This window comes from Vigna umbellata, chromosome 1, assembly GCF_029865625.1.
Source record: "Vigna umbellata cultivar VRB3 chromosome 1, Vumbellata_1.0, whole genome shotgun sequence".
Classification (NCBI taxonomy): Eukaryota; Viridiplantae; Streptophyta; class Magnoliopsida; order Fabales; family Fabaceae; genus Vigna; species Vigna umbellata.
The window spans coordinates 85,615,068-85,629,967 of record NC_142165.1 but is presented as its reverse complement, the minus strand read 5'-3'; the positions used below and the strand labels follow the sequence as shown (position 1 = coordinate 85,629,967).

The window sequence follows — 14,900 nt, the reverse complement described above, 5'->3', positions numbered from 1 at the left end:
GGAATTCACTTTCTAAAATGAACAATATCTCGGATGTATGATAATTGACCATAACAATATCACTTGACGGACTTGGAATCAAACTTAGGATCACCATGCATCCAATGTATTATCCGTTTTGGAGCTGGCTTTTTATTGTTTATACACCTATTTACACTTTTGTTAAAATGTGATTTGTGATTCCAAAAATGTTTTTTTTTTCTTGAAAAAATACCATATTTATAAAAAGAGTCAAATATGTTTTTACTTTCTAATTGATAAAAAATTAGAATTTAATAATTTTTATACAATTTGATTTTTAAACTTTAAAAATTATAAGAATAATTATTTTAATTTAATTCTATTATATTTTTTATGTAATAAACAATATTTCAAGTTTGTGTTTGAAACATAAGTTTAAACTCAAATGTTAGTTTGAGATACATTTAACATGTAAAAAAATTGAAAAACAAATTGAAAAAAATGGCAAATTACCCTGTTTGCAAGGAATTGAAGATATTTAACAAATACAAAAGGAAGTTAAGACACCTTGAGTGATTCATTATTTATACACTTATTTATTCTCTGTTTACACTGATTTTTTTCTTCGAAAAAATATAATATTTATAAATAGATTAAATATTGTTTTACTTTCTAAACAATAATTTTTATACAGTTTGTTTAAAAAATTAATTTTATTAAATTAAAATGATTATATATCATATGATCATTCCGTAACATTAGACTAGACGTTTCGGATTGTTAGACATGTCACAAAAATAACCACGGTTGTCATTTCAAGACCAAACGACTATAAACTACACACTAAACTGTCACTCTTCAGAATTATTAGATCTAACTTTGATTAAGTTACCTAAAATTATGATTATTACCAAATAATTAGGTCATAACTAATATGAAACTCATCCTGAAATCTATAAATATAGATTTAAAATAAAGAGATAGTTGATGACATTTAATACATATTAATTACTAAAACTTTTCGATCTTTATTGATTTTGATATTAAAATTAAAGTGTTTTTACATATAGCTAGAGTGAATGGTGAAGTGAGGACAAACATTCAAAATTTCAGGTCATTGTTACCTTGATTTCATGATCCAAACAATAGTTATTTATTTTTTAAAAATTTAAAACTAGAATATATGAAAATTTGAAACAATAATAAATTTTACTTTTTCGAAGTTTAAAAATTAAAAAGATATTTAACTCTTATAAAAATTATAAGAATGATAAATACTTTTGTGGAGGTGAAATTCGGTATAGGTAATTGTAACCTATTAAAATAGATTTTAACTTTGTCTTAGTGCTTAAAATATAGTTGTGTTTTGTTTTTGGTTTCTATTTTCCTTTTTAACTTTTGATGGTAGAATAATTGTTGTAGTCTTTTTAGTACTTTTATTATTCATTGGTCTCGTTGAAAATTATTCAGTAATCACTGAAAAAATAATATGTATATTACAAGAACAAAACAAAAGTATTTAGAGAGAATAAAAGAAAACAATAAGAGCCAAAGAAAAAAATTACTCACACCAAAAATAAAGAAAACTATTCAATATACCTGAAATATATTTAAAATAATTGTTTTTTATGAAATATTTGGACTTGTTTTTAATTTTGGATGTAAGCTAGACTAAGCTCTTTTTATTTTAATAAAGTCTATTACTTTTTTGTTTATTGCTGAACTGTCATTCATTTGATTAATGTGTAAGGAAGAGTATATTTTACAAATCACACCAAGACAACAAGGTTAAAGCTACTTTCTGCCTTTATTATTTTTCATCAAATCCTCTTTTTTTTTTCACTTTTTCAAAAGCAAAAAAGTGACCTGATTAAAGAAAGATGTTTTATACAAATGGTCTTTTGTAAATATCAAAAACTTATGATGTGATTTATTAAAATTATTTGTGAAAATATATAGACTTGATTAATTTTTCTTTGGCTCTTAGGTATTTGTTTATATAATTCAAACATGAAATACTAATATAGGAGCAACATATTTTTTTGGTTACTAGGTGTAATATGAAAAAGATTAAATATTAGATTAAGCTTCTTCTTTTTTTTCTAATTTTTTTGTATTTATTATCGAATTGGCATGGCTTTATGGCTTGATCAATATAAGAGCGACAAGGTTTTCACTGGGGTGAAGATTAGATGAAAAAACAAAATAGAAAAAAATAGTTTATACTTTTGGTAACGTTCGCAAAAAGATTACCTTACCCTACCAAAAGAAAGAAGTTCACAATATTCTCTCTCTCCAACGAATCATTATTGTGTTCTAACTTATACCATCCTTATTTGTAAGTAGCAAAAATATATTGTAAATCTTTTTTATAATATTAATTTTAAATTATATTATAAATTTTATTTTATTCATAATTTCATCTTTTTCAAAAGATTTATAAATTTTTTCTAAGTCCAGAAAATATTATTATGGTTGTTACTCTTTCAAAATCTAAAGTAGCCAACTAGATAAGAAACATATTGATCAGCCAAAATGGAATTTTGGTAAGTGGTCTAATTCATACTAAGTTTTTTTTTTGGATGTTTGGTTAATGGAGATGTTATTGACGTAGTGATTAACGGTTAATAGATCATTTGGACTGTTGTTAGTTCATTGAAAGTATAGGAAGAAACTTCATACAAGTGACTGTGACTGATTAGTGATGTTTATATTTTTTTAGATGTTTGAAATATGTGATGGTTAGATTGTTTACCAAATTATAAAATAGTTTAAAAGTATCAGTCATTTTAATGACGCTCGATATTTTTATTTACAAAAAAAATTAATTATAAATAGATTTTTTATTAATTGAATTTTATTTCATAAGAACCACTGTTTCTTTAAAATATTTTTCTAAATTTTTTTCTATTTTTTTTAGATTTTTGACTTCATTCTTCGTCTATTTGAAGATTAAAGTATCTCATACGACTTCTAAGATTAATGTCTACAATCCTATTGGATTAGAATCTTGAATAGAGTAAGTTTATTTTTTTTCTTTTTGATCTTTTAAGAAATTCGTTGTATGTGAGGTATTTTGGGCTTGCAAGTGGTGTTTAAGAATCTTGAACAAAGTTAATCTTTTTTTCTTCTTTTTGGTCTTTTAAGAAATCTGTTGCATGTGAGGTTTTTCCGGCTTGAAAGTGGTGTTTAAGAGCTCAGCATGAATCTTTGTATGTTTAGGATTGTTAGGATGTGTGCTGATTGTAGATTAAAGTTTTCTATGTGTAGGTAGAGAAACTTGTGTAAGTATAGTTTGTGGAGAGCACCTTTTGAGTCTAGGAGTGTCTATCCTGAGTTGTGATATGTGTGTGATGCTAGAGTGTTATAATCTATTGTGTAGAGGATGATTTGAAATGATATTTCTAGATGAGTGAAATTTGAATAGATTTATTGTTATATGTAGCAGGAGTGGAACTATGTGATTTATTTTAATTGAGTGAAAATTTATGTAGTATGTGAATCTGTGATAAAATGACTATGTAAAATTGAGCATATGTTATGTTTTTAGAAGCTAAAAATATAAGTATTTGAATTTGTGCTATTTTGACTTGATGTTTTTGTTGAATTTATTATTGTCTATAAAGCTCGTTTGAGTTGGCTACATTCAAACTTAATCTAATGTATGGTTATTTTGAATTAAAATAGGGTATTTTAAACTAAAAAGGAACTAATGTTGAATAGATAGTCAAGTTAGACAATCTATTCAAGTCAAATTGGAAGTTAAAAGTCTAATATAGCTCGCGTAATACCACAAAACCATTTGGGGCCATTCGTGGGAACCTAGACAATGAGCACTAGAGGTGCAAAGTGTGGAGCACTAGTCTGGGATCGTTGGGTGCTCCCAAGTGAAATGGTTCCAGTGGTCTAGGGAACTAGACGCCACTCTAGGATCATTAAGCGCCCATTTCACAATGAACATCAAGGCTTTTGGCACTTGGCACTAGGTGTAAGGTGTTGCGCACCACTTTTCTTTGGGTTTTGGGAAGTCTCAATAAAATTTCAATTCCCAATTCATTAGGCTGAAATTTTGACATCCAGTCCTAGATATATTATTCTTCACTTTGACTGTTGAGATCTTTAATTTGAGGTTTGTGGTTAGAGAAATGTTTTTTGTCATTTTGATATAATTATTGTTGTTATTGTATTTGCATATTATGATAATGCAATAGAAATAAATTTTGTATTATTCATATTTCAATTGAATTAAATTATATGTGGTGAGTTTTGATTGAAATAAGATACATATGTATGACATGAATGAATTATAGATGAAAGGAAAGAGGTGTGACATGTGTTAATGATGTATATACTATGTTTTAGTTGAAATTCTTATTGGTTTGATTTACATGGTTTGGAATGAGAGTTTAGTAATTTCCAAGGTAGGAATGCTACTATTTGGATGTTGTGTGGAGTGTATTGTAGTTAGAGTTCTATGTAAGACTATCCTAACTCAACTAAGTATTGGACTTCTGTTGACTGCAAAACCAACAAGTGCACCGGTCACAACATGGTAAGTGATAAATATTGTTCTCTCCCAAGGGACTTATGCAACACCTAACATTTCTTCCTTTCATAACTCAATTAGACATCAAAGTGCAAAAGGAACACAATAAACTCTTTTTGGTATTTTTATCAAACAGTTGGTGTGCAAGGAATTTAACAAAGAGTATTTACAATTCATCCACTTCATTCTCATGCATTCACAAACATCTCAATTATATCCATTAGGTGTTCAATTTCAATTCTAGGTTCACAAGACATTTTCCAACACTTCATCACAAATCATGCATGAGTGACTAATCGAAAGCAAGCATTATGTATGGAAATTGAATACTAACATGAATTGGAAAAACATATACCATTAACATCACAACGTACATAAGAATTTCATGTGTTTATATCTAAAATCAACAAATAGGAAAAACCCTCCACGGTGGAGAACTTAGGGTTCTACAAACTTGAAGAGATAAAGAAGAAATTGAAACCATAGAGAGATGTATGACCTTTCCCAAGGTTCTTAGCAACTGCTTCATGCTCTAATTGCACTTCCACTTCACATTTTTATCTCCAATTCGTGACTCATCTTCTTCCTCAACCACAAAGGGGAAAAATCACCATTGATGAAGATTGAAGCTCAAATAGGATAAGGAAGAGCTTCCCAGCACCCCCAAACAGGCTCCACGAGGCTCTTCTAGTCGCTCTAGGTGAAGAATGAAGTGTAGGAGGAGAAGAATCACCAAAACCTTCGTGAAAACATGACTAAATACCCATTTTATGCGTTTCTGGTTTGACAGACTCGACCAACGAGCTGGTCAACTCGCCTAGCGAAAAGGTCAACTTGCCCAACGAGTGAAGAGTGTCGGTCAATCCATGAATATTGCTGGTCAACAAGTGAACAATGTCGGTCAACGAATGAATATTGTCAGTCAATGCGTGAATAGTGTCAAGTGAATAGTGAACAGTGTCATCGAAATAATTTCATTTACTCATTGTGTTCGCAGCACTAAACGTGATTCTTATGGCATCTAGTGTGAATTTTCACTTAAAATCCATCTTTTGTTGTCCCAATCATGCTTTCTTGAGTTCTTGTTTGTTCTTCTTCACTAAAATTGTTTCCTATTCATTTATTTCATACACTCAAACGAAGAAATTAGAGATAAAACAAACATAAAACAACTAAAATACAAAACAATACAAAATACATTAAACTTGAGGATAAAACAAGATTAAAACTAAGATAGAGTTTATTTATTCATGACAATAGACACATAAAAATACGTAAACATGGACGTTATTAACATCCTTAGAGGAAAATACTTAGAGTGGGAGTTGAAGGAGATCCTTATTGGTAGATTTGACATTCATGGTTAAATCTACATATGAGTTATTTATCTTGATATACTCCTTGGTATGAATGTGACCATGGGATAGCAAGGACCCTTGGAAGGTGAGGGTGAGTATAACAGGTGCAAGGTCTCATATTCTAATCAATACACTGAGTCCTCTAAAAATCATGTATGATGTATGATAAGCATGAAAGAGCCATAAATACCTTTATCTTTGTAATATTATTTGGTTTATATTTTATATTTTGATATGTGAATATAATTATATGTATGATATTTTATTATTATCATAATATAAAATTGTTTATATAATCTTAAATAAATCTAATATAATTATAATGATAATGTGTTGTACGTAAACAACAACGTAAGTAAGAAATAGTCTTGGAGAGATGTAGATAAATGAAAGCTATACTTATGTTAATGTTAATTTATGACGTGTAATTTCTTTTGCTTGATATTAATTATGAGATGTTTTAATTAATAGAAAATTCAACTAATCTCGGTTGTTAAATTTTGTATAACTGAGCAAGTTGAGCCTAGTGATACGTGGGAAGTGGGTGTTATGTTTCTATTTGTTGGTTGTGTGTTTGTTTTGGCTATAGTTGTGACCGCTTTGTGTGTGTTTTCTGAACTTGTTGCCGTACCCGACACCATTCAAGTTTATTCCCTTGTTGAGGAGAACCAGAAGATTACGAGGCACCAAACACCTGATGCATGATCCACTTCCTATAAAAGCATTAACGCCATGCCTCACTTGGGAACAGCAAGGATATTCCATGTACTTTCTTTTCTTTCCTTTTTCTTTTAGATGCACAAATACTAAAATATACTAAGATTTTTGCTTTATTTTCCCCATCATGTTCCCAGTAAAATATAACATGAGCAAAGTTTGGGTTCTTGCCCTTCTCATCCCCTACAGTGCCTTTCTCTCAAAAGGAACCGCCAATGTTTCTACAAAACCAAGTGCCGTTAATATCGGGGCAATTTTATCTTTCGACTCTATTGTTGGAAGAGTGGCTAAAGTTGCCATGCAAGCAGCTGTGGATGATGTAAATTCCAATGCAACCATTCTCAACGGAACTAAGCTTAATATCTCAATGTTTGACACCAAGTTATCCACTGGATTCCTGGGAATCATTGCTTGTATGTTCTTCTCATACACATCATACTTCTCCACTTCACCCTTTTTTACGTTTTCCCACATAAACATATTTCTTAACCACTATCTTAGAGTTTGTTTTTTTTTTATTGCAGCACTGAGGTTGATGGCGAGTGACACTGTGGCCATAATTGGTCCCCAGTACTCGGTCATGGCACATGTTATTTCACACATAGCAAACGAGATGCAAGTGCCTCTACTTTCTTTTGCTGCGACAGACCCTACACTGACCTCAATGCAGTTCCCATATTTTGTGAGGACCACGCAAAGTGATCTGCATCAGATGGCTGCTGTGGCAGAAATTGTTGATCACTTTCAATGGAGAGATGTCATAGCCATTTTCGTAGATGATGACCATGGAAGAAATGGAGTGGCTGCCTTAGGAGATAAGCTGGCAGAGAAAAAAGGTAAAATATCACACAAATTGCCCTTTAGGCCATCTAATATAACCCGAGAAGAAATAAACAGTGCATTAGTTAAGGTAGCAGCATTAATGGAATCAAGAGTAATAATCCTTCACATATACCCTTCTTTTGGTGTAGAAGTACTTCATGTGGCTCAATCACTTGGCATGATGCAAAGTGGTTATGTGTGGATAGCCACAGATTGGCTAACCACACTATTAGATTCTGACCCATCCCTGTTCACATCTCCAGCCATCATGAATGACATCCAAGGTGTTGTCACCTTGCGCATGCATACGCCAGATTCAGACATAAAGGACAAATTTATTTCTAGATGGACCAAACTGATCCAGAAAGAAAATCCTAATCAGAATCCTTTTGGATTAAACATCTTTGGTCTTTACGCGTATGACACTGTTTGGGCACTGGCTTATGCACTTGATGCACTTTCAAAGGATGGAGGAACTTTGTCGTTTTCAAATGATTCGAGAGTAATTAACATGTTAACTGGGGACATCCTTCACCTAGATGCTATGAGGGTCTTCGTCAATGGTAGCATGTTGCATAAAAAGATTTTAGAGTTGAACACAAGTGGTTTAACGGGCCAGATGATGTTTGACTCAGATGGAAATTTAATGCATCCATCGTATGAAATCATTAATGTGATAGGCAGTGGAATTAGGAGGATTGGTTATTGGTCTGATACCTCTGGCCTCCACACTGAAGAAGCTCCTATTCATTCCAATTCCAGTGAAAGACTATATGATGTCATCTGGCCAGGTCAAACAACTCAAACACCACGCGGTTGGAGTCTTGCCAGCAATGGAAGACAGTTGAGAATTGGGGTGATAGTTAGAGTTACATTCCCCGAGATTGTGTCAAGAATTGAGGGTACCAATAAGCTTAGTGGTTTTTGCATAGATGTGTTTACTGCTGCAATGAACTTGTTGCCTTACCCGACACCATTCGAGTTTATTCCATTTGGTGATGGTAAAACCAACCCCTCACATTCAGACTTTCTTCACATGGTCACAATTGGTGTGAGTATTCAAGTTTTCTTAATTTATCTTCTTTTTTGCATCATGTTACTTTGTTAGTTTTAAATTCCTGCATTGGAATTGCTTCTTTTATGTGAAGGCATTCGATGGTGTGGTGGGGGACATGACCATTAGTACAAACCGAGCAAAGATAGTGGATTTTACACAGCCATACATTAACTCTGGGCTAGTTGTTGTGGCACCTGTCAAGAAGTTGAAATCCAGTGCTTGGGCTTTTCTCAGACCATTCACTCCAATGATGTGGTCTGTGACAGGAATGTTCCTCTTGGTGGTGGGAGCTGTCGTGTGGACTTTAGAGCGTGGTACAAACGATCAATTTAGAGGCCCCGCAAGAAGACAAATTGTCACCATTATCTGGTAACTATGTTTGCAAGACAGTTTAAAATATGGTCTAGCTAACTACTTTGATTGGTTCATCGTATGTCACTTGCATACTCTTGCTGAATCTTATTCATTTATCTCTGCAGGTTTAGCTTCTCAACCCTATTTTCAACACAGAGTAAGTGGTTGGAGAGTTGCTTTAGCTAGTTATCCTTGCTTGCTGCTTTCCTCTTGTAGAGAACAGAAACTCAACTTTTTGACAAACTCCGAAGAAACATTCATTCTAAAAGCTTGGTGCTATTACCTGGAAGCACATGAATGATTTAACATCCAACAATATTTCTGACAAATTGTCTTTTCCACTGTTAACTTAGGAAGATATTCTATTTAACTGTGAAGATGGACTGCCAGAATCCAATTCATGACACTATTTTTTTAATGCTTTAATGCCATATCAATAACAAATCTTGAAGGTGAAAATCGGTGTAGTAAATATAAGTCTTACTACATCTAACGAGGTCCACTTGTATGCAGAAGAGAAGACTGTCAGCACTCTTGGTCGTTTCGTACTAATCATATGGCTGTTTGTGGTTTTGATACTCAACTCAAGTTATACTGCAAGCCTCACCTCCATCCTAACTGTGGAACACCTTTCATCCCAAGTCAAGGGAATTGAAAGCTTAATAGCAAATAATGAACCCGTTGGCTACGTGAAGGATACATTTACTGAAAATTATATAACTGCGGAACTACACATGGACAGATCCAGGCTTGTTCCTCTGAACTCCATGTTAGAATATGAAAAAGCCTTAAAAGATGGACCAGGTGGTGGTGGTGTTGCTGCAATAATAGATGAACGTGCATACATGGAGCTCTTCCTAGCAACCAGATGTGAATATAGTATTGTTGGTAAAGAGTTCACCAAGAGTGGATGGGGTTTTGTAAGTATTAAGACAGATGGTTGTTTATAAACATATATGTGATAAATATGATGATGAGGAACTTGAACATGTTTTAAATGTTGCATACAGGGCTTCCCAAGGGAATCTCCCCTAGCAGTTGACATGTCAACTGCCATCCTAAAACTATCAGAGAGTGGTGATCTTCAGAGAATTCATGATAAATGGCTAACAGGAATGGCTTGCAGCTCAGAAGGCGCAAAAGAAAGCATTGATCGACTTGGGCTGAAAAGCTTTTGGGGGCTTTACTTGCTGAGTGGCATAGCCTGCTTCATTGGTCTCCTTTGCTATGTCATTAGATTGATCTACCGTTATAACAGGCACTCTAACAGTAACCTTGAAGGCTCATCATTCTCTTCTCGTCTTCGATCGTTCCTTTCCTTTGCTAATAAAAAAGAAGCAGGACAAAAGGACAACTGCCCTTGTACAAAGGTAGTAGTGCATGAAGATGGATCTTAAGGTAATTCAAAAATGCAGTAATCATTGCAGAAAAATGCAGTAACAAAACTTGTATCACTTGAACAAATACCTGCAATCGTATCTAAATCGATCCTTCTAAAGAACCTTGGCTTTTGGTACTAGACGAGACATAACAGTTAGCAATGTTATCAATATTGTATTCTATTGTGAAAATTTACTTGATAAGAAGAAATATGACAATTTCAACATTTTTTTTATGTTGGAATCCAAATATGAGTTTAAAGGTGACAACTTTTTACTATTATTATTATATCATCCCAATTAATCTTCTCGAAAAATACCCATGAATCCCTGTATCGAAACATTATTGGAAATCAAGTTTGGGTCTAATATAGATTTGTCCTATTGCATACATGCCAAACAATGGTCATAATTGTTAACTCCTCTCTATGACTATGAAAAATATTCAACACAAGTCCACAAAATTTCAAAGATTTGTTTTCTTTCTTTTCCTTTTCCGGGCCAAAAATTTCCAAATTCTCTCCGACAACTCTTGTTGGGTTCATTTGATTCAAACTTGGAAGTTTGAAACGTTTCCTCGAGTGATATGTTTTAAAGTATTTGTCTTTCCGTATAAAACATAATGCAAGTCTTTTTCTCTTATATTCAATTGGAAAATTTGTATATTTCATTTTAATGGACATAAGCTCACACCCATTAAAAAAGCTCATGTTTTCAAAACACAAGGAATAATTCGTTTCTAGCATTCATTTGACCCAAACTAAAAAAAAAAAACTTCGACATATGAAATACATTTTGTATCTATTAAAGCTTCAATCGCAGAAATTCTTTTTCCTTTGAGATTAGCACTTTCTCCATTACAAATGATGATGGTAGAGAAGTAGGACAGATTGATTTACTTAAAAATGTCAGGATTGTGAATCATATAATTTATGGAACCATTCTTTATAAGTCACAAACAACAATAAAAGGTTCTCAAATTGTTCCTCATGCTCAACGTCTTGGACTTATAATAACGGTTAGTTATTTTATCTTTACAAACATTCTCCGAGTGGCCAAATTGATCGTATGCCTACACTTTTTAATATGATAATTTTTTTTAATGGAGTTAAACAAAGTTATAAGATAAATGATGAAATGAGAAATAAGTATTTAAATTGGACATGATAAAAACAACAATACATTCAATATTTTCTTTATTAATGGAGACATTATCTGTCCAATAACTACTAACAAGGTATTATTTTTTTTACTTTAGAAATTCACAATTATCTTTATTAGATCTTTCAAAAAAATTTATTAGAGGACAATAATAAGACATGAATAAAATCTAAATAAAGATTGATATTATTTTTAACATAAATTTTTTTTATGTATCTTCCTTCTTATATATTATTAATTTGTTCATTTTTAGTCAATATAAAACTTTAATTTTACACTTGAATTCCAACATGTCTAAGAGCTTGGAAGGTATCAACAAGCTCTATAATTGATATTTAAAACAAACCTTATTTTCTTCTAAGGAGAATATTTTTTACTCAGACACAGATTTCCCAAAAAAATTTCCACACCCAGTTTGTCAAAAGTTGTTCACCAAACAATTTGATTTATGTAACTAGCTTAGAAAATTGTCTGAAATATTCTTTGATTGATTTAGTTTCATTCATTTTTACAGCTTGAAACTCTTATAAGTTCAAGATTTACATTATTTCACTTCCTAGCAACTTATCCCATGCATCTTTCTTTACATAGTTTCAAGATTAAAAATCTTTATACATACATCATCATGCACCATTGCGAGTATACTGACAAATATTTTGCCATCTTTTACCCATTCATCGTTATCACTCCTAATTTGGGCTACAATTGGGCCAAATTGTTTGCTCGAAGGGATTTTTCTCTCAAAATCTGACCTCTTTTTCTACCTCAGACCCTTTAAGATAAATGAAACTCTTGGTATCATGTTTTTTATATTATAATTTTACAGGGAGAACTTATAGAAAAACTATGAAATTTCTATTTGACACACCGAACGACAAATGGCTAAATTAAAAGTACACATCAAACCCGCATCTACAACTGTTTTTTCTGAGCACTAGCAAATTTTGGCCGAACTTACAAGTATAATAAGATACTACAAAAAGATGGTAACAGAAAACTCTCAATAAGCAAAATCTCCTAATCTTTTGTTTGAATAGAAAATTTTATTTTTTAAAATATTAAAACATGTTAAACTTGAATTCATTTTATTTTAAATTATTTCATTTTTTAAATATTTTATTTAGATAAATATTTTTCTAGTTGATATTTGTAAAACATCCTTTTTTCAATTAACATCAATTGAGGTTATTTTCGGTTGATATTTACTACAATTATTTATGCTAATATCAATTAAGGACTTTTTTTTTATCATATTCATGGTTGGGGGTTGTTAGAACATTTCCTAATTATAACATTAGAAAAAAAAATCCTTACAAATTATTGAGAAAGAATAATATTTATGTCAATGATAAAAAAAAAGTAATCACGATAAACATATTAAAAAAAATCACAACAAACGTTAATAAAAAAAATTTAATTCACATCCGCAAACTAGTCCCTGAGTTTTGCAAAAAAACTCCTAATTAATCTCAAATAAGAAATAAGTCTACAAAAAAAATCTATAAATTTAAATAATAAAATAAATCCTATCAACATTAATAAAAAATCTCTAGTTAATATCGCCAAAAAAAAAGTAATCATTCCAACAATTTCTTAATCTTAATTAAATTGATGACATCCAACCAAAACTAAATTAAGAAAAAAGAAAAAAAGAAAAAAAAACATGTATTTAATATGAAGAATTCCAATTAATACTTTTTAGGTGAAATTTGAAATTTTTTAAATTATTTTAATGAAATTATAAAATTTTAACTTGTTTTAAAACTTTTTACCCAAACAACATATTTTATTATAAAATATTTCAATTTATTTTTTTTAAATTGGTGAAAGGAATGCAAAAATGAAATAAAAGTTCCATTGTTTATTTTTCTTTCGCTCTTGAAGAAAGGAGATAGATTTAATGATCCTATAAATAGTTACTGTTATCATAAAGAGTGCACAATTGAACCTTACATTGACTCATAAGAATGTCATAACATATACATATAAATTATATCAAATACAAAGTACAAAATTCTATTTACGATATGAAATTATATATGTATATGCAACCAATGATTTTTCATCTTTTAGCCTATCTTTGGAATTTAGAAACATCTCTCTCACATGTAGGAAACCTTCATTTTCAACCCCAACAAGCACATTTTTCGCTCTCATATCTTTAACAAACAATCAAACAATGACTTAAACATCTAAAGTAATACACAAATAAGGTTTCAAAACAGACTTATCACGTTAAAATCTCTATAACAATTGCATACCATAAATTCCAGTTATTTTTTAAAATGTTAATTTTCCTCTTAATTTTTTTTGTTTTTTGAATTATTTTTTCAAATAGGAATATTGTGACCCAAGTCTTAGATCTCTTTCATCCCAAAATCCTGGACAGCATTATCCCACAAACTCAATTCAGTTAGAAAATTCATCAAAAAGTAAAAAATTATTTCTAGATAAACTCTTAAAATAAGTAAACTTAGATTTATTTGTTCACCAATATGAAGAAGTAAAGTTTCTCTTTCTTTATTAGCTTCTAACAACTTTTGTATCTAAAAGTCAACAGAGTTTTAATCTATGTCTTAAAAGAAACTCATGTTTGATCTTAAAGACGTATTTAGGAAAGTAAATTTGAGAGGAAAAGAAAATGAACGTGGAGTTACTTGAATTAAGGAAAAGATTGTGTAATTGAATGAATTTGAAATAAAAAAATTTGAAAATTTTTATGATTTGATAAATATGATAAATTAAAAAAAATTAATAAATAAAATTATATTATTATCTTTTTACTTTTGAAAATAAATATAATATAAATCTTAATGTAAATAATAGAAATTATATTAAAATGAAATTGAAATTTTTATTTAAAATTATAATAATATAATTCATTATTATTACTTATATTATTATAATTATTTATATGATTATAGTATATTATTTATTATTATTATAATCGCAACAGTTTAATATATATTATATATTATAATATATTTATATTATTATTATAAATTACTATGTATTTATAAATTAATAATGTCATAAATTACATTTGTATTTTTTTTGACATTTTCTCACATTTCACCACAAATCTCTTCCTAGTGCAAAAAATAACAACAACAACAAACTTGCATTGTTTTCCGTGTTTTACTAACTTTTTTTCTTTTCGTTTATTGTGCTTTTAGTGTTTACAGATTATCATTGCAAATCCGTTTGTTGAAACAATTAGACCAAAAAAGAGTGATAATAGAGAGAAAACAATTTTGTGAAAATAAATTACCCAACTATCTTATTTGTACATTTAAAAAAAACAGTTAATATATATATATATATATATATATATATATATATTATTTAATATTTCATAGGAACTTTGCCACCTTAATATATCCGAAGAAATATTTTTTTTTATAATATTTCACTCCAGCCTATCACATTTTAATTAGATCTCTTTATACAAATCTAAAATAGGACACACTATCCTAAATATGATCATTGTCACCTTTTGGGAATAAACAACCAACCTCATTGATCTCCTTCACCTACTAGTGTTT

General features: G+C 30.3%; 1 protein-coding gene across 3 annotated transcripts; it reads left to right on the top strand.

Annotated features, from left to right (window-relative positions):
- Positions 1 to 6,420: 6,420 nt before the first annotated feature.
- On the top strand, positions 6,421 to 10,430 carry LOC124839191 (glutamate receptor 3.6-like). 3 transcript variants are annotated; one of them, XM_088104551.1, is made up of 7 exons: positions 6,421 to 6,630; positions 6,772 to 6,995; positions 7,107 to 8,455; positions 8,553 to 8,830; positions 8,941 to 8,972; positions 9,329 to 9,735; positions 9,826 to 10,430. In XM_088104551.1, the coding sequence occupies exons 1-7, from the start codon at positions 6,563 to 6,565 to the stop codon at positions 10,210 to 10,212; spliced, it is 2,745 nt and encodes a 914-aa protein (XP_087960677.1). In that variant the 5' UTR covers positions 6,421 to 6,562; the 3' UTR covers positions 10,213 to 10,430. The 3 variants fall into 3 exon arrangements, with proteins under 3 accessions (XP_087960677.1, XP_087960676.1, XP_047170891.1); XM_088104550.1 differs by having other exon boundaries at positions 6,618 to 6,995; positions 7,107 to 7,418; positions 7,554 to 8,455; XM_047314935.2 differs by having other exon boundaries at positions 6,618 to 6,995.
- The last annotated feature ends 4,470 nt before the right edge of the window (positions 10,431 to 14,900 follow it).